The sequence below is a fragment of the Bufo bufo genome, chromosome 8 (assembly GCF_905171765.1).
Source record: "Bufo bufo chromosome 8, aBufBuf1.1, whole genome shotgun sequence".
Classification (NCBI taxonomy): Eukaryota; Metazoa; Chordata; class Amphibia; order Anura; family Bufonidae; genus Bufo; species Bufo bufo.
This window is the reverse complement of record NC_053396.1, coordinates 51522329-51541739: the sequence shown is the minus strand read 5'-3', so window position 1 is coordinate 51541739 and position 19411 is coordinate 51522329. Positions and strand designations below refer to the sequence as shown.

The following is a 19411-nucleotide window of genomic DNA, read 5'->3' as shown; positions in this document are numbered from 1 at the left end:
TAAACACGGTAATAGGGTGTCTGGCTCCCTCTAGACAATGGCGCCATTCCTCAAAAGCTAATTTGATGGCCAACAACTCCCTCTCTCCCACATCGTAATTGCTCTCTGTGGAGGAGAGCTTCTTTGATAAAAAGGCACACGGTCGCCATTTGGCAGGAGAGGGACCCTGAGACAAGACCGCACCCACACCCACCTCAGAAGCGTCCACCTCTACAATGAAAGGCAGAGAGACATCAGGTTGTACCAAGATAGGAGCGGAAGCAAAACTCTCTTTGATACTAGAAAAGGCCTTACGTGCATCTACCGACCAGGAGGAAAAATCTACCCCCTTCTTAGTCATACCAGTGAGTGGTTTAACAACAGAGGAATAATTCAAAATGAACTTCCTGTAATAATTGGCAAAACCCAAAAACGCATCAGCGCCTTCTGATTCTCAGGAAGCTCCCAATCAAGCACAGCGCAGACCTTCTCAGGGTCCATGCAAAAAACCAGAAGCGGAGAGAAAAAAAACGCAGAAATTGAATTTCTGGAACCGCAAACACACATTTTTGCAGTTTAGCGTGTAGTTTATTCTCCCGCAGAATCAGCAAGACCTGACATAGTTGGTCCCTATGAGTTTTGAAATCAGGAGAAAAAATCTAAATGTCATCTAGATACACTAGTACAAATTTCCCCATTAAATGATAAAAATGCTGTTCACAAAATGTTGGAAGACGGCTGGAGCATTCATCAAACCAAAAGGCATAACCAAATTCTCGAAATGGCCCTCAGGGTATTGAAAGCCGTCTTCCATTCGTCCCCTTCCCTGACCCTGACCAGGTTGTATGCCCCTCTTAAATCCAACTTAGAAAAAACTTTAGCCCCAACAATCTGGTTAAACAGGTCCGGGATCAGAGGAAGCGGATATGGGTCACGAATTGTGATACTGTTCAGCTCCCTGAAATCCAGACATGGTCTTAAAGAACCATCTTTTTTGTTAACAAAAAAAAACCCAGCAGAAACAGGTGACTTTGAGGGTCGGATGTGTCCCTTTCTCAGGCTCTCAGAGATATAAGTACGCATAGCGACCCTTTCAGGTTGGGAGAGATTGTATAAACGAGATTTAGGCAGCTTGGCGCCTGGGATGAGATTAATAGGGCAATCGTACTCCGGTGAGGGGGCAGCTCCTGGACACCACTCTCTGAAAAACACATCCGAAAATTCAGAGAGAAAAGATGATACAGTCTTAGTAGAAACCTCTGAAAGAGACGCCGAGAGACAATTCTCTCTGCAAAAGCCACTCCAACCATTTATTTGCCTCGCTTGCCAATCAATGGTGGGGTTATGTTTAGTGAGCCAGGGTAGCCCCAACACTAGAGGAGTAGGTAATCCGCTTAGGACGAAACATGACACATCCTCAACATGAGCATCACCCACAGTCAAACGGATATTGTGAACTATGCCCTTTAACGATTTTTGAGAAAGTGGAGCGGAATCGATAGCAAAAACAAGTATATCCTTTCCCAAAGTGCATACCTGGAAAACATGTGTTATAGCAAATTGATTATCAATGAGATTGACAGCTGCTCCACTATCTACAAAAATCTCACAAACAATGTTCTTGCTATCTAGCGCCACCCTGGCAGGTAGGACAAAACGGGAACTACAAGCAAACGGCAAACCTTCAAATTCCGCATCAACCTTGCTAATAGTAGCAAATGGAAAGGTTTTAAAGGGTTTTTTTTCTTTTTGTTTCTTTATTACCCTCATAAAACTCCCTGAATCTCCTAGAGGGGCAAACATTGGCCAAATGATTTATAAACCCACAACAGAAAAATCCTCTACTATCAGAGGCAAGCAAACCCAGCTGCATGGCCTACTGCTCAGAGGGGATTGAGAGAGACTGAGGCCCCTGCGCACTGAATGTGACCGCCCCACTGTCCTTGGACTGAATATGACAGGAAGGAGTGGTTTCTCCTCTCTCTCTAAGACGCCTGTCAATACGAACAGCTAGAGACATGGCAGACTCTAACGAGGCAGGTCTCTCATGAAACGCAAATGCATCTTTCAATCCCTCCGAAAGACCATGGCAAAATTGACTTCGGAGTGCAGCATCGTTCCAACCAGTATCAGCTGCCCATCTCCGAAATTCAGAACAATATATCTCTGCGGACTGTTTACCCTGGCATAAAAAACGCAGTTTAGATTCAGCCAGAGCAATACGATCCGGGTCATCATATATCTGCCCCAGGGCTACAAAAAAATTCATCCACCGATCGGAGGGGCCGTGCCCCCACCGGCAGCGAAAAGGCCCAAGACTGAGCGTTATCCCTGAGCAGCGAGATGATGATCCCCACCCTCTGCTTCTCATCACCAGAGGAATGGGGAAGTAGGCGAAAATGGAGTTTGCAAGCCTCTCTAAAGTGAAAAAAATTCTCACTACCCCCGGAGAACGTATCCGGAAGCGAGATCTTAGGCTCGGAACAAACTCCATGAACGCAAGCAGAACCGGTCACCTGAAACTGAGACACAGTTTTACGGAGATCTGCTACCTCCAGTGAAAGACCCTGCACGCGGTCAATCAAGGCTGAAACTGGATCCATGCTTAAGACGGTAGTGGCGGTTTATAATGTCACGGATGATGTTGCAGATAGCTGGAAGTTATGGATAAACATCCGACTGGCTTGATCCCAAACTAAGGAGCATAAAGGTGACCCCTGAAAAACCCTAAGAGCTCACCCTGACTGCTAAGCACATACAAGGGTCTCAGAGGTAGACGATTGCATGCCCTCGTACCTAGACTGTGTGACACCTGAAAAACCTTTAATAGTGAGGGGACACGACCACCAGCTCCCTGCACTTAATACTGAGGGAGTCAGGGTCACCTAGAATCAAGTCAGCAAGAAAACACGATACATGAAAGGACTTATCTGAACAAGCAGGAACAGAGGTCTCCAGCAGTGATCACTTCAATCCAGGAAGTAGTATAAACTGCAAAGTGAGGCAGTATGGGAGGGAATATAAAGGGAGGCAATTAGTGTAAATAGGTGACAGCTGGGAGAAGGAAAGGAGATGACAAAGTGAAACCAAAACAAAGAACATCATGCAAGAGGTACAGAAGAACGTCTGCCAGACCTTTTCAGAGGGCTGGCGGTGACACCCGCTCCAACACCCAATCGGCCCCTCTATGCTCCACAGACAGCAGGCGGCCGGTCACAGGAGGTCACGGCTGGGCCCGGCTAGTCACGGCTGGGCTGGGCTCGGCGTTCCTCAACGCTCCACATCAATATGCGAGGCGGGAGGCAGGGAGAGAGGGGGGAAGGACAGCAAGAGGAGGAGCGCGGCACACTTACGTCATGCCGCTGTCAGCGATCACCAATATTTTTAATACTGGGGTTTGGGGGGCGCGCACTGCGCCACCAATGTTTTTAATACTGGGGTTTGGGGGGGGGGGGGGGCTCTGCGCCATCAATGTTTTTAATACTGGGGTTGGGGGCGCACTGCGCCACCAATGAAGATAACTCGCCCATTAATTCAAATACAGGAGGCGGGTGCTGGCTGCAGAATCATATGGACGCAGGAGCGGTAGCTGCGATCCGCGGCAATTAACCCCCAGCTCCCGCCTCCTGTTGAATTTGAATGAATGAGCGAGTTAACATCATTGGTGGCGCAGTGGCCACAGCCCCACCCCTCCCCTCCTCTTTCCTCTCATTGGTGGCAGCAGCGGCACAGGGGGAGGGAGACACTGCTTCCTTCTCTTCTGTGCTGCTGAGGGAACATGGATCGCGCTGACGGCAGCGCGATCCATGTTCACGAATCGTTATCGGCAAGGTTAGATGTCGATACCGATAACTGAATATCGGCCGATAATATTGGTAAAACCGATAATCGGTTGATCCCTAATATTGAGCAATCAAAAATGATATGTATCCCAAAATAGTACCAATAAAACTGTCACCTCATCCCATAGTTTACAAAATGGAGTCACTTTTTGGGAGTTTCTACTATAGGGGTGCAACAGGGGCAACTGTGATTTCGTAGTAAAGAGATCACAGAGAGGCACGGAGCATTATCAGTCATGTTAATGCTCCGTGCCTCTGCAGTCTGCATCGGGTCTTGGCACTCTTTCACGGAGCGGATGCCACGCACGGCATCCGCTCATGTGAAACAGCCCTTAGGGTACTTTCACACTAGCGGTTTTCTTTTCCGGGATAGAGTTCCTTCCTAGGGGCTCTATACTGGAAAAGAACTGATCAGTTTTATCCCCATGCATTCTGAATGGAGAGTAATCTGTTCAGGATGCATCAGGATTAGAGTTGAGCGAACACCTGGATGTTCGGGTTCGAGAAGTTCGGCCGAACTTCCCGGAAATGTTCGGGATCCGAACCCGATCCGAACTTCGTCCCGAACCCGAACCCCATTGAAGTCAATGGGGACCCGAACTTTTGGGCACTAAAAAGGCTGTAAAACAGCCCAGGAAAGAGCTAGAGGGCTGCAAAAGGCAGCAACATGTAGGTAAATCCGCTGCAAACAAATGTGGAAAGGGAAATGAATTAAAATAAAAATTAAAAAAATAAAAATGAACCAATATCAATTGGACAGAGGTCCCATAGCAGAGAATCTGGCTTCACGTCAGCAGAGAATCAGTCTCTTCATGCCATAGCAAAGAATCTGGCTTCATGTCAGCAGAGAATCAGTCTCTTCATGCCATAGCAGAGAATCTGGCTTCATGTCAGCGCAGAATCAGTCTTCATGTCATAGCAGAGAATCAGGCTTCACATCACCCACCACTGGAACAGGCCACTGTCACACATTTAGGCCCCGGCACCCAGACAGAGGAGAGCGGTCCCGTAACAGAGAATCTGGCTTCATGTCAGCGCAGAATCTGTCTTCATGTCATAGCAGAGAATCAGGCTTCACGTCACCCACCACTGGAACAGGCCACTGTCACACATTTACTGTGCTTTTACGGTCACTACAAATAACTTGACCAGCTAAAACAGTACAGATTTGGTTAAATAGAGATGTAAGGCCTGTTTTTTTTTGCGCTATGTGACAGGTATAGGTTTAATCACAGAATCAGACTTCTATCTGCACGCTAGCGTGTGTCTTAGGTTTTTCTGAATGACACTATCACTAGCTTCAATGTAAGATATTCTTTTTGGGATAGATTTCAAGTAGGCCTCAAATACCAGAAACTAGTTATTTTGAGAATGGCAAATTTGGGAATGGTTTTTCAACCCAGAAAAAAAAGTGTGCTTTTACGGTCACTACAAATAACTTGACCAGCTAAAACAGTACAGATTTGGTTGAATAGAAATGTCAGGTCTATTTTTTAGGCGCTGGGTGACAGGCTCAACTTGCCCCTGATGTAATATATGGCCAAAAAATAACCACACTGTTGATGGTTAAATGCACTTGGGTGACACAGGCTCAGCCTGCACCAGATGTAGTATATGGCCAAAAAATAATCAGACTGTCGATGGTTAAATGCACTTCGGTGACACAGGCTCAGCCTGCAGCTGATGTAGTATATGGCCAAAAAATAACCAGACTGTTGATGGTTAAATGCACTTCGGTGACACAGGCTCAGCCTGCAGCTGATGTAGGATATAGCACAAAATAACCACACTATCGATGGTTAAATACACTTGGTGATAGCTCGTGCTGGCGCACCACAAGTCACAAAATGGCCGCCGATCACCCCAGAAAAAAAGTGATCTAAAAACGCTCTGGGCAGCCTCAAAAAAGTGAGCAAGTCAATAATAGCACTTCAATGATCCACAGCTGCAGATAGATCACAGAATGAAGTCTTTTGGAGGAGTTAATCTGCCTAATCTCGCCCTAACGTCGCAGCTGCAACCTCTCCCTATACTGATCATAGCAGAGTGACGTGCGGCGCTACGTGACTCCAGCTTAAATAGAGGCTGGGTCACATGCTGCACTGGCCAATCACAGCCATGCCAATAGTAGGCATGGCTGTGATGGCCTCTTGGGGCAAGTAGTATGACGCTTGTTGATTGGCTGCTTTGCAGCTTTTCAAAAAGCGCCAAGAAAAGGCCGAACACCGAACCCGAACCCGGACTTTTACGAAAAGGTTCGGGTTCGGGTCCGTGTCACGGACACCCCAAAATTCGGTACGAACCCGAACTATACAGTTCGGGTTCGCTCATCCCTAATCAGGATGTCTTCAGTTCAGTCTTTTTAACTGATCAGGACGGAGATAAAACCGCAGCATGCTACGGTTTTATCTCCGGCCCAAGAAACTGAAATTTGAAAAAAATAAATACCGGATCCGTTTTTCCGGATGACACCGGAAAGACAGATCTGGCATTTTAATGCATTTGTAAGACGGATCAGGATCCTGATCGGTCTTACAAATGCCATCAGTTGGCATAGGTTTTGACGGATCACTCGACGGAACTGCTTGCCGGATCACTCTGCCGCAAGTGTGAAAGTAGCCTTAGAATTGTAGAAGCAAATCTTAAAATTTTTAAGAAAATTTCCAAAACCCACTTTTTAAGGACCAGTTCAGGTCTGAAGTTACTTTGTGGGGCTTACATAGTGAAAACCCCCCAATAAAGACCCCATTGTAGAAGCTACACCCCTCAGGCTACTCAAAACTTATTTTAAAAACTTTGTTAACCCTTTAGGTGTTCCTCAAGAATTAAAGGAAAATGGAGATGACATTTCTAAATTTAACTTTTTGGGCAGATTTTCCATTTTAATAAATTTTTTTCTTTAACACATCGAGAGTTAAAAGCCAAACAAAAATTTATATTTATTACCCTGATTCTGTGGTTTACAGAAACACCCCACAAATAGTTGTAAACTGATGTAAGGGCGCTCGGCAGGGCGCAGAAAAAAAGGAGTGCCATATGGTTTTTGGAAGGCAGATTTTGCTGAACTGGTTTTTAGATGCTATGTCCCATTTGCCATGTCAGGAAGGGGGAAATGGCCCGGATGTGATGTGGTTAAGTTGCCATGTCACATTTGAAGACCCCCTGAGGCACCCTTACAGTAGAAACTCCCAAAAAGTGACCCCATTTTGGAAACTAGGGGATAAGGTGCCAGTTTTATTGGTACTATTTTGGGGTACATATAATTTTTATTTGCTCTATATTACATTTTTTGTGAGGCAAGGTAACCAAAATATGGCTGTTTTGGCTCTGTTTTTATTTTTTACAACATTCATCTGACAGGGTAGATCATGTGCTATTTTTATAGACCAAATAGTTGCGGACAAAATGATATAAAATATGTGTGTTTTGTTTGTTTCAGTTTTACATAATAAAGCATTTTTTTTTTCAATTATGTTTTTGTGTCTCCATTTTCTGAACGCCATATTTTTTTATTTTTATGCTGATCGTCTTGCGCAGGGGCTCATTTTTTGCAGGAAGAGTTGACGTTTTATTGGCACCATTTTTGGGTACATATGTTTTTTGATCATTCATTATAACACTTTATGTGGCAAGGTGACCAAAAAATTGTTTGTTTTAGCACAGATTTTATTTATTTATTTTAACAGCGTTCACCTGAGGGGTTAGGTCATGTGACATTTTTATAGAGCAGATCGTAACGGACGTGGAAATACCTAATATGTATACTTTTTCTTATTTATTTTAGTTTTACACAATAATAGCATTTTTTAAACCAAAAAATGATTTTTTATTGCCTCCATAGTCTGAGAGCCATCGCTTTTTTATTTTTTGACCGATTGTCTTAGTTAGAGTCTAATTTTTTGCAGGATGAGGTGACGGTTTGATTGCTACTACTTTGGGGGCATACGCCTTTTTGATCGCTTGGTGTTTCACTTTATGTGATGTTAGGTGACAAAAATTATATTTTTTTGGCACTGTTTTTATTTAAAAAATGTTATGGTGTTCACCTGAGGGGTTAGGTTATGTGATATTTTTATAGAGCTGGTTTTTACGGATGCGGCGATACCTAATATGTCTTTTTTATTTCACTTTAACACAATAATAGCAGTTTTGAAGAAAAATGAGAGTCACAGTTTTTTTTATTTTTTGACCGATTGTCTTAGTTAGGATTTCATTTTTTGCAGGATAAGGTGACGGTTTGATTGGTACTATTTTGGGGGGCATACGCCTTTTTGATCGTTTGGTGTTGCAATTTTTGTGATGTAAGGTGACAAAAAATAGCTTTTTTTGGACAGTATTTATTTTTTATGGTGTTTATCGGACGGGGTGGATCATGTGATATTTTTATAGAGCTGGTTGTTACGGACACGGTGATACCTAATATGTAAACTTTTTTATTTATTTCACTTTAACACAATAATAACATTTTTGAAACAAAAAAATGATGTTTTAATGTCTCCATGTTCTGAGAGCTAGTTTTCTTTATTTTTTGAGTGATTTTCTTGATTTGGGGAGCTCATTTTTTGCGGGATGAGGTGACGTTTTTATTAGTACCATTTTGTGGGACACACGCTTTTTGATCAATTGGAGTTGCACTTTTTGTGATGTAAGGTGACAAATATGGCTTTTTTTGACACAGCATTTCATTATGGACGCGGCAATACCAAATATGTATATTTTATTTATTTATTTCTATTTTAAACATTTTTTTTTATTTATTTTACATGTGAAACCTTTTTTATTTTATTTTTTTAAACATTTTATTGTTTTATTATTTTACACTTTGCATCCCCCATAAGGTCATACAAGACCTCTGGGGGACATTTAACATCACTTTTTTTTTTTTTCCCACCATTGATTTCTCCTGTAACTGGGGGTGACATAGTAGCCCCAGTTACGGGGGAAATACACCCTCCAGAGAGGCTGTACAGCACTGTCCGGCCTAAAACTGGACCTCTGGCCACCCTAGAGGCAGGATGCTGTAGAGGCCACTGTTAAGGGGACGAGGTGTTGTGTAGGTTACTGTTAAAGGGGTGGGCTGCTGTGGAGGTCACTGTTAAAGGGGTGGGCTGCTGTGGAGGTCACTGTTAAGGAAGAGGGATGCTGTGGAGGTAACTGTTAAATGGGCGGGATCCTGTGAAGGTCACTGTTAAAGGGGTGGGTGCTGTGGAGGTCTCTGTTAAGGGGGCAGGGAACGGTGGAGGTTACAGTTAAGGGGACGGTCCGCTATGGAGGTCATTATTAAGGGTCGGAGTGCTGTAGAGGTCCCTGTTAAGGGGGCAGGGTGTTGTGGAGGGCACATTTTAAGGGAACGGAGCTCTGTAGAAGTCACTAGTAAGGGGGCTATTGTGGAAATCACTGTTAACGAGATGGGGTACTGTGGAGGTCCCTAATAAAGAGGTGGCCTCTGTGGAGGTCACTGTTACTGTAGATGTCACTGTTCTAGTGGATACTATACAATAGATGAAATACACCGTGTGAAGCCGGGTCCTTCTGCTAGTTACCACATAAAGCAAAATATATCAGATTTGCAAAATGTGGCTAGCTCATCATGGTGAAAGCTGGCTTGGTGTTGAACGGGGCGCCACCACTTTGTGGGGAATTCTACTATAAGAGGGCACTAAGAGGGGCATTCTACTACGTGCACCTGCCGCCAATATTGTCCCTCCATGGGATTTATGAGGTGCCCCTCAGCAGTTCCCTGCTTGTCGCCCTCTGACTTCCTAAACACACCAGGGCTCCTAATCTCAAAGTGCCCATGCGCCTCACTGTAAGCGCCATAGTTATTGTATATTACTATAACTGCCGCTGCGCCGATCCCACGTGACTTTAGCATCTCACGTGAGGCGGCCCGAGGTGAGGTCACGTGACAACGCTCTTCCTGTTTGGCTGGTGTGACGTTTCCGGTGTGGGCTCAGTAGTTGGGGTCCTGCGGTAAGTGTTTTCTCGGTCTCACACGGCGGTTCTGCACGCGTCTGCGGTTTATATCATGTTCTCGGCGTAGTTCAGACTGTAGCACCCTATGGAGTGAGATCACCCTGAGGATCTGTGAAGGGTGCACATGATGTAGGGCTTAATACAGGGGCTTCTTGCTGTGTGTCCAGCATTGGATTGTCTTGCGGTTTCCAGGCGAGGCTGAAGGCTTATAGGAGTAGCCTGGATGTGTAGTCTCGGTTATGCGACAGGTACTGTGCAGAAAGCCTCCGGTGGACGTGCATGGTCTCCCATGGTGTTCGGTGACAGGCTGCCCTTGTCCTTTCTTAGTACAGTTGTGACTATAATCTGCAGCCTAAGTGGATGTGGCAGTAAATGCTCACGTTACACGTGGACTTTGTTGTTGGGTTTTAGGCCTCGTTTACGGTTTTGCGTCCATTTGACGTCCGTGGCAGTTCCATCTGTTTGATCCATGAAGATGTCGGCGAAGGATCCGTGTCTCAACCGTATTCCACACACAGTGCTAGGCTGAAAAGAAGGGCTCCATCCTCCCAATGATGCCATCTATTTTGTGTCATTGACTTTTTATGGATCCATTGATTTCAATGGGCGTGTTTGGTCCACGTCATGGACCAAAGTAGTGCATGTGACTGAGTCAGTGTAAAACCACTGATTTGTGAGGAATCATATTAAATGGTGACATTAGAAAAAATAAGGTATAACAAGTATATCGTGGCTCTCCCGTATCCGGTTTTTGGATGATTCACCCTAGCATCCACAAATTTGTTACAAGTATTCAAAATAAAATCAGGCACTCACCATCTGGTATGAATGTTAAAATAACTGGTTTACTCAATAAATAAGCCCTCACATCGATGTGCATGGAAAAATAAAGTTATGGCTCCAGGAAGACGGGGAAGAAAAATTAAAACGCAAAAATAGAAAAATCTCTGGTATCCTAAGGGTTAAAGGAAACGTGTCGCCAAAAATATCTGCCAGTTAAAACCAGAGAGTAGCGCATATCCTTTTTTTCCTGATTGATTGCAGATTTCTTTATTCTATTTCCTGACTGATTATGGGGGCGGCCATCTTGCCTGAGCTGTTCTTAACGGTATTTAGAAAGCATTAAGAAAATAGCTTTATGGCAGCCCCATGGGCCATAGACACCGTTAGTGGTGAGTGTAGCAAGCTTCGGATGCAGTCGCTTTGAGATCCGTCTCTGTACAGTATTAAAATGTATGTGCTCCGATGAGCGTAGAGTAACTTTGGTATTGATTTTTAAAGTGGAAAACCACTGGTACCTCAGAACCGAAGCAGAGTTTGGTCTCAAGTTTTAAAGTAATGTGTGAATTTGTGAATAACTAACTTCGGCTTATCGGACCCCATATATTTTAATACTGTACGGAGACGGATCTGCTTACAGTATTAATCTGAAGTTTTAAACTGAGCCACTTTGGATGCAGCATCCGAAGCTCGCTTCGCTCATCACTAGACACAATGGACAGGAGACCTCATTGACTTGTATGGGAGAGTTTTCTAGGCATGCTCGGTGACCTGTGCGGAGGTCATTGTCAAATCTGATCTATTCTTCCCTTGTACAATCTCCTATTGTGTGGTGGATACTGTTATCTATGCACAAAGGTGATATCATTACATGCAGGATAAGAATGACAGATGAGCAGACAACGGCAGTAAAGTGATCTGTACAGACCAAGAAGTGGCTATTGTGAAAACTGCAGCATTTTATGTTTTTTGTTTAAATATATTGACATGGAAAATTAAAAACCATAAAAAAGTGTTTTAAACAATAGGTCATTTTCTGATGACACAATATATATATTTTTTTTGTTTCTTCCTCCAGATCAACTTTGCATGTTACTAGGCTAAACTGGACCAATGTGTGTTTTTTTTTAGTTTTTTTTTTTAAGCCTTACAAACTGTTAACTAATGTTTTGCTTTTATTTTTTTATTCCAGATATTGAAGCATTAACCAGTGTTAAAATCGAGATGATGTCTACAAGTAATGTATATTCATTCTGGAATTTTATTTGAAAGGGTGTCTGTCAGCACTTCCTTATGTTCCCAGTGCACTGTAATTCTTATACACCCAATTCCAAACCTACCGTTATGTGCTGTTCTCGGTTTATTGCCCCTGAAAAACAGCTTTTGATTCTTATGCAAATTGTTATAAAAGAGCCCAAGGGTTAAATAATTAACCCCTAAATGCAAATGTATGTAGTGGGCTGCTGTGGTGAGCCCGCTCCATATGAGGCAGGTGCCGGCTGTATGATACTGTCCTTAATGCCCTGGTCCATAATGGGAGCGATCATTATATTCACTCCATAAGACACACTGGCATCACTCCCCCCCCCACACACTTTGGGTGGGGAAAAAGTGCATCTTAGGCCTCATGCACACGACCGTTGTTGTGTTTTCCGTTCCGCAAAATGGGGTTCCGTTGTTCCGTGATCAGTTTCCGTTTTTGTTTCCGTGTGTCTTCCTTTATTTTTGGAGGATCACCAGACATGAAGGAAAGTAAAAAAAAAAAATCTAAGTCAAGTTTGCCATGCAAATGATAGGAAATCTTGTGTGCCTCCGCGTTTTTTCACGGTCCCATTGACTTGAATGGGTCCGCAAACCGTTTTCCGTGAAAAAAATAGGACAGGTTATATTTTTTTGACGGACTGGATCCACGGATCACGGACGCGGATGGCAAACGGTGCATTAGCCAAGTTTTCAACGGACCCATTGAAAGTCAATGGGTCCACAGAAAATCACGAAAAACGGAACAACGGACATGGAATAAAACAACGGTCGTGTGCATGAGGCCTAATAGTACGTTAATTCTTTGAGCCACATGGGGTCAAAATGTTTAGTACACTAATAAATTAATTCCTTGAGTGGGTGTAGTTTCCAAAATAAGTAATTTTGGATTGGGAGACTTTTGTTTTGGCACCTCCTCTGCAAACCTGAGGACACTGAAAACCATCCTAATAAAAAGGAGACTCCAAAATCCACAAGATGCTCCTTCGTTTCTAAGACTTGTTTGAGTCGCACATTTCTGCAACAGGAAAAATAATTTTAGTTAAGCCCTTAATGTCCAAGCCTGAGAATTCCTTAATAACCAGCAATTTTATCTTTTTTTGGCTCTCTCCTCTTTATTGCAGCATAGGAATGTGATTTGTGATTTTATTTTTTCCTTGAAAATATAGAATTTCTCGCTCTTAGGACGCAGGACTGTGGTATAGCTGCTTCTGCCGCTATGAGGCAACACTAGGCTCCTCCCGCCGGCTATATCCCCTCCAGCCTGGAGAGAGCATATCACTTTTTAGCTTAGTGTCGTAGGAGCAGTGCTCCAGACTAAAAAAATACCTAGTAGCCATGGTCTCCTGAACTGAAAAATTTAGGAGCAAAATTAAATTTTTAGTCGCCAAATCGAAAGCGAATCAAAATTTTGGTATCCTGACAACGCTACGCCGATTAGATCGGCGTAGGGTTGTTTCGATACCAAAAATTTGATTCGCTTTTGTCACCATAAAAAAGTATTGCGATACTTAATACCACACAAAAAAAAAAAAAACACTAAAAAAAGCCGCGTGCATTTCACATTTTATGAAATGTTCGGCCCATAATAGAACAGTCCTAATCTATTTTTAGGGGTGACAAGGTGACAAAAAAATGGCGAATCGCGTGGTTTTTATTTATTTCTGTTACGGCGCTCACCGCATAGGAGATAATTTTTAATAGTTTGGACTTTTTGGACGCAGCGTTATGTAATATGTTTATTTATTTATTGTTTATATATTTTATATGTAAAATTAGGTAAGGGGGGATTTAAACTTAATATTTTAGGGTACTTTTACACTAGCGTTTTTCTTTTCCGGCATAGAGTTCCGTCACAGGGGCTCTATACCGGGAAAGAACTGATCAGGCATATCCCCATGCATTCTGAATGGAGAGTAATCCGTTCAGGATGCATCAGGATGTCTTCAGTTCAGTCGTTTTGACTGATCAGGCAAAAGAGAAAACCGCAGCATGCTACGGTTTTATCTCTGGCGAAAAAAAACTGAAGACATGCCTGAATGCCGGATCCGGCATTTTTCCCCATAGGAATGTATTAGTGCCAGATCCGGCATTCAAAATACCGGAATCCGTCTGTCCGCATGACAAGCAGAGAGACGGATCCGTTCTTGCAATGCATTTGTGAGATTGATCCGCATCCGGATGCGTCTCACAAATGCTTTCAGTCACATCCAGATGGGCAGATCCGGCAGGCAGTTCTGACGACGGAACTGCTTGCCGGATCACACTGCCGCAAGTGTGAAAGTAGCCTTAGTGTTTTTGTTTTTACTTACTATTAGCCCCCTTAGGGGCTGGAACCCTTGTCCTATTCACCCTTAGGCCCCTTTCACATGGGCAAGATTTCTGCGTGGGTGCAATGCGTGAGGTGAACGCATTGCACCCGCACTGAATCCGGACCCATTCACTTCTATGGGGCTGTGCACATGAGCGGTGATTTTCACGCATCACTTATGCGTTTGCGTGAAAATCGCAGCATGCTCTATGTTGTGCGTTTTTCACGCAACGCAGGCCCTATAGAAGTTAATGGGGCTGCATGAAAATCGCAAGCATCAGCAAGCAAGTGCGGATGCGGTGCGATTTTCACACATGGTTGCTAGGATGAAAGTCTATTCACTGTTATTTTCCCTTATAACATGGTTATAAGGGAAAATAATAGCATTCTTTAATACAGAATGCTTAGTAGAAGGTCAATTGAGGGTTAAAAAAATAAAAATGTAACTCACCTCCTCCAATTGATCGCGTAGCTGCCGGTCTCCTGTTCTTTCTTCAGGACCTGTCAAAAGACCTGTGGTGACATCACTGTGCTCATCACATGGTACATCACATGATCCATCACCATGGTAATGGCCATGTGATGAGCTCAGTGACGTCACCACAGGTCCTTTGACAGGTCCTGAAGAAAGAACAGGAGACAGGCAGCTACGCGATCAATTGGAGGAGGTGAGTTCATTTTTATTTTTATTTTTTTAACCCTCAATTGACCTTGTACTAAGCATTCTGTATTAAAGAATGCTATTATTTTCCCTTATAACATCAACACGGCTGTGGCGACAGTCTGCCTTCCCTCGGACAAGCGGTTATCCCTTCAGCGGTCAGTTTGTCTTCTCCTCCGGGGCAGATGTCTGTTGATCCGGTTTTGCATGCTAGTGTTGGGAACGATGGTCTCTTCCTTCGAGGGACTTCCGTTCGCGCAGTTTCACACTCGTCCTCTCCAGCGGGCGATCTTATCATTCTGGGACAAGACACCAAGTTCCTTGTACCATGCCATTGCTCTTCCTCCACAGGTGCGGTCGGACCTCAGGGGTAGCTCTCGACTCCAACCTTTGTCTCCGGAACACAGTTTCTCTCCGCATTTGTTCCTGGAAAGTGGCCTTTCTGGTGACAGTCACCTGTCAGGCATGTGTCGGAATTGGCGGCGCTCTCTTTTAGGGAGCCCTTTCTGATTCTGCACCAAGATAAGGCGGTGCTTCGCCCTGTGCCTTTCTTTCTTACGAAGGTAGTCTCCGCCTTCCACGTCAACGAGGACATCGTTCTCCCCTCATTTTGTCCCTCGCCTTCACATCCTAGGGAACTGGCCCTCCACCAGCTGGATGTGGTTCGTGCCCTGCGGATTTATTTATCTGCTTCAGAGTCGTTCCGGCGTACCGACTCACGGTTTGTTATTCCTGAGGGTCCTTGCAAGGGTTTGGCAGCCTCCAAAGGAACGATTGCCAGGTGGATCCGCTTGGCCATTGCCGAGGCGTATCGCTCCTGGGGCAAGGCTCCGCCCCTCCGTATCATGGCTTTTTTTAGACCAGGGCGGTGGATGCTTCTTGGACCCGTTTCCACCAGGCTTCCACTTTACAGTTGTATAAAGCGGCAACCTGGTCTTCCTTGCACACGTTCACCAAGCTCTAACAGGTGCATACCTTTGCATCGACAGACGCCGCTCTGGGCCGCAAGGTCTTGCATGCTTCAGTGTCTTAGACTCCTGCAGCTGTGACTTCCATGGGAGTGTGGTTTCTCCCTCCCCGTGGACTACTTTGGGACGTCCCATGGTCCTGTGTCCCCCAATAATACGAGCGAGAAAAGGAGATTTTTGTGGACTCGCCTGTAAAATCTCTTTTTCGCTGAGTTCATTGGGGGACACAGCTCCCACCCGTTGTTTTTGTTTCTAATTTTGCCGCAGGTGACGGTAGTTTAACTGGTAGGGTCCTCAGTTTTTGATTCAGACCCACTGGTTATTATGTTATTTCATTTCTGATTTTCTTTTCCTCCTACTGCTTGGGCACTAACTGATATGCTCTCTCCAGGCTGGAGGGAATTTTTTCGGCGGGAGGAACTAACACTTTTCAGCCTAGTGTCGCCTCCTAGCAGCGACAGCAGTTATACCACAGTCCTGTGTCCCCCAATGAACTAAGCATTTTTTTAAAATATTTTTTTCATTACTCTTGCTCCCCCAGACATTTTTTATTTTTTTTTCATTAGTCTTGCTTATATTTTATTACATTATACAATTTTATTTTTTTATTTATTCCATGTTATTTCTATTTTATAACTGTATTTTAGACTTGGTGAATTAGCATTTCCTCTATTGTAACACACTTTGCTCTGTCTCTCTATGACACAGGCTGTTAGGGCAACATTAGTGCGCCCTAACAATAAGCTTACTGAACAGACAGCCTTGGGGTTCTTTGTAGGTCTTTGGGGCTAACTGCAAAATGATCCTCAGTCTCTGATCGGGTCACTGGGAAACCCCATGACACAATTGTAGGGGGAAGTCCCCTTTTGTTGTGCAACGGTATGAACTGGGGCAATCAAAGGGTTAACAGCCTGGATCCCTTCTTTCTCCGACCCAGTCCTGAAAAACCAGAGCTGGTAGTTATGGGGTGGATTAAGTGCATTATTGGCTTGGGGCGCTCTACACAAGTTAGGCCCCCTCTCTTAATTTTCCTCTGACAACCATACCCCCCACCCCCGCTTTCCGTATTTTTTGTATGAAGAGGATCTTCCTAGGCCATATGACATCACTTTCATCAGTCACATGGCTTAGGCGCATTGATTGGTCTCCTCAAGCAGCTAATTGACCCCACGAAGTCTCATATTGATAACCTATCCTGACGATAGGCCATTAGTATGTAAATCCCAGCGCACTCTTTACCTTATGTTATCTGTAGTGTTACATAGGACTGCAGGTGACATCTACTACATCATTATTTGTACAGATAATGTAGATGTCACCTGCAGTCCAATGTAATAGCAAAGTAATATCTCTCTGAGTAAAGATAGTGTAGTAGATGTCCCCTGCAGTCCTGTGTAACACACTACGTAAGAAAGTGATAACTCCGGGTACAGATGTTGCCTGTATTAACCCAACAGATTATCTGACAGATTTTCTATGCAATCATTGGTCACATGGCCTTTTAGACACTCAGATCTTTTGTTATACACACCAACTATTGGTCAGAGACAGTGAGGAACAGAAGTATTTGAACACACTGCGTTTTCCCCCACTTAGAAATCATGGAGGGGTCTGAAATTCACATTGTAGGTTCATTTCCACTCTGAGAGACAGAATAAAAATAATCAGGAAATCACATTGTATGATTTTTAAAGAATTTATTTGTCTTGCACTGCTGAACATAAGTATTTGAACACCTGGGAAAATCAGTGTTAATATTTGGTACAGAAACCTTTGTTTGCAATTACAGAGGTTAAACATTTCCTGTAGCTCTTGACCAGGTTTGCACACACTGCAAGAGGGATTTTGGCCTACTCCTCCACACAGATCTCCTCTAGATCTGTCAGCTTTCGGGGCTTTCGATGAGCAACACAGAGTTTCAGCTCCCTCCAAAGATGTTTTATTGGATTTAGGTCTGGAGACTGGCTAGGCCACTCCAGAACCTTGATATGCTTCTTACGGAGCCACTCCTTGGTTATCTTGGCTGTGTGCTTCGGGTCGTTGTCATGTTGGAAGACCCAGCCATGACCCATCTTCAATGCTCTGACTGAGGGAAGGAGGTTGTTGCTTAAAATCTCACAATAAATGACCCCATTCATCCTCTACTTAATACAGTGCAGTCGTCCTGTCCCCTTCGCAGAAAAGCACCCCCAAAGCATGATGTTACCACCCCCATGATTCACAGTAGGGGGTGTTCTTGGGATGCAACTCATCCTTCTTTTTCCTCCAAACACGACGAGTGAAGTTTAGACCAAAAAGTTCTACTTTGGTCTCACCTGACCACATGACTTTCTTCCATGCCTCCTCTGGATCATCCAAATGGTCATTGGCAAACTTCAGACGAGCCTGGACATGTGATGACTTGAGCAAGGGAACCTTCCGAGCAATGCATGATTTGAAACCATGACGGCGTAGTGTTCTACCGACAGTGACCTTTGAAACTGTGGTCCCAGCTCTCTTCATGTCATTGACCAGCTCCTCCCTTGTAGTTCTGGGCTGATTCCTCACCTTTCTTATCATCAGTGATACCCCACGAGGTGAGATCTTGCATGGAGCCCCAGTCCGAGGGAGACTGACAGTCATCTTTAGCCTCTTCCATTTTCTAAAAATTGCTCCTACAATTGATCTATTTTCTCCAAGCTGCTTGGCAATTGCCCCGTAGCTCTTTCCAGCCTTGTGGAGGTCCACAATTTTGTCTCTGGTGTCTTTGGTCTTGCCCATGGTAGTAGTTGGCGTCTGACTGACTGTGGGGTGTACAGGTGTCTTTAAAGAGCTCAGACAGGTGCTACTAAGTTAGATTAATGAGTGGAGTAGAGGTGGACTTTTTAAAGGCACAGTAAGGCCTCTTTCACACTTGCGTTGTCCGGATCCGGCGTGTACTCCACTTGCCGGAATTACACTCCGGATCCGGAAAAACGCAAGTGTACTGAAAGCATTTGAAGACGGAACCGTCTTCCAAATGCTTTCAGTGTTACTATGGCACCCAGGACGCTATTAAAGTCCTGGTTGCCATAGTAGGAGCGGGGAGCGGGGGAGCGGTATACTTACAGTCCGTGCGGCTCCCGGGGCGCTCCAGAATGACGTCAGAGCGCCCCATGCGCATGGATGACGTGATCCATGCGATCACGTGATCCATGCGCTTGGGGCGCCCTGACGTCACTCTGGAGCGCCCGGGGAGCCGCACGGACGGTAAGTACACTGCTCCCCCGCTCCCCGCTACACTTACCATGGCTGTCAGGACTTTAGCGTCCCGGCAGCCATGGTAACCACTCTGAAAAAGCTAAATGTCGGCTCCGGCAATGCGCCGAAACGACGTTTAGCTTAAGGCCGGATCCGGATCAATGCCTTCCAATGGGCATTAATTCCGGATCCGGCCTTGCGGCAAGTGTTCCGGATTTTTGGCCGGAGCAAAAAGCGCAGCATGCTGCGGTATTTTCTCCGGCCAACAAACGTTCCGTACCGGAACTGAAGACATCCTGATGCATCCTGAACGGATTACTCTCCATTCAGAATGCATTAGGATAATCCTGATCAGGATTCTTCCGGCATAGAGCCCCGACGACGGAACTCTATGCCGGAAGACAATAACGCAGGT

General features: G+C 44.6%; 1 protein-coding gene across 2 annotated transcripts in view; it reads left to right on the top strand.

The window, feature by feature from the left end:
* Positions 1-9705: 9705 nt before the first annotated feature.
* The window catches only part of TAF7L (TATA-box binding protein associated factor 7 like), a 76035-nt gene continuing 66329 nt past the window's right edge, over positions 9706-19411 (top strand). Inside the window, exons 1-2 of one of the 2 annotated variants that reach the window (XM_040442355.1) lie at positions 9706-9794; positions 11770-11814. In XM_040442355.1, coding sequence (XP_040298289.1) covers positions 11802-11814 — 13 coding nt within the window. In that variant the 5' untranslated portion in view covers positions 9706-9794; positions 11770-11801. Of the gene's footprint in view, positions 9795-11769; positions 11820-19411 lie in introns of both variants that reach the window. The other variant, XM_040442356.1, reaches the window with a different exon arrangement.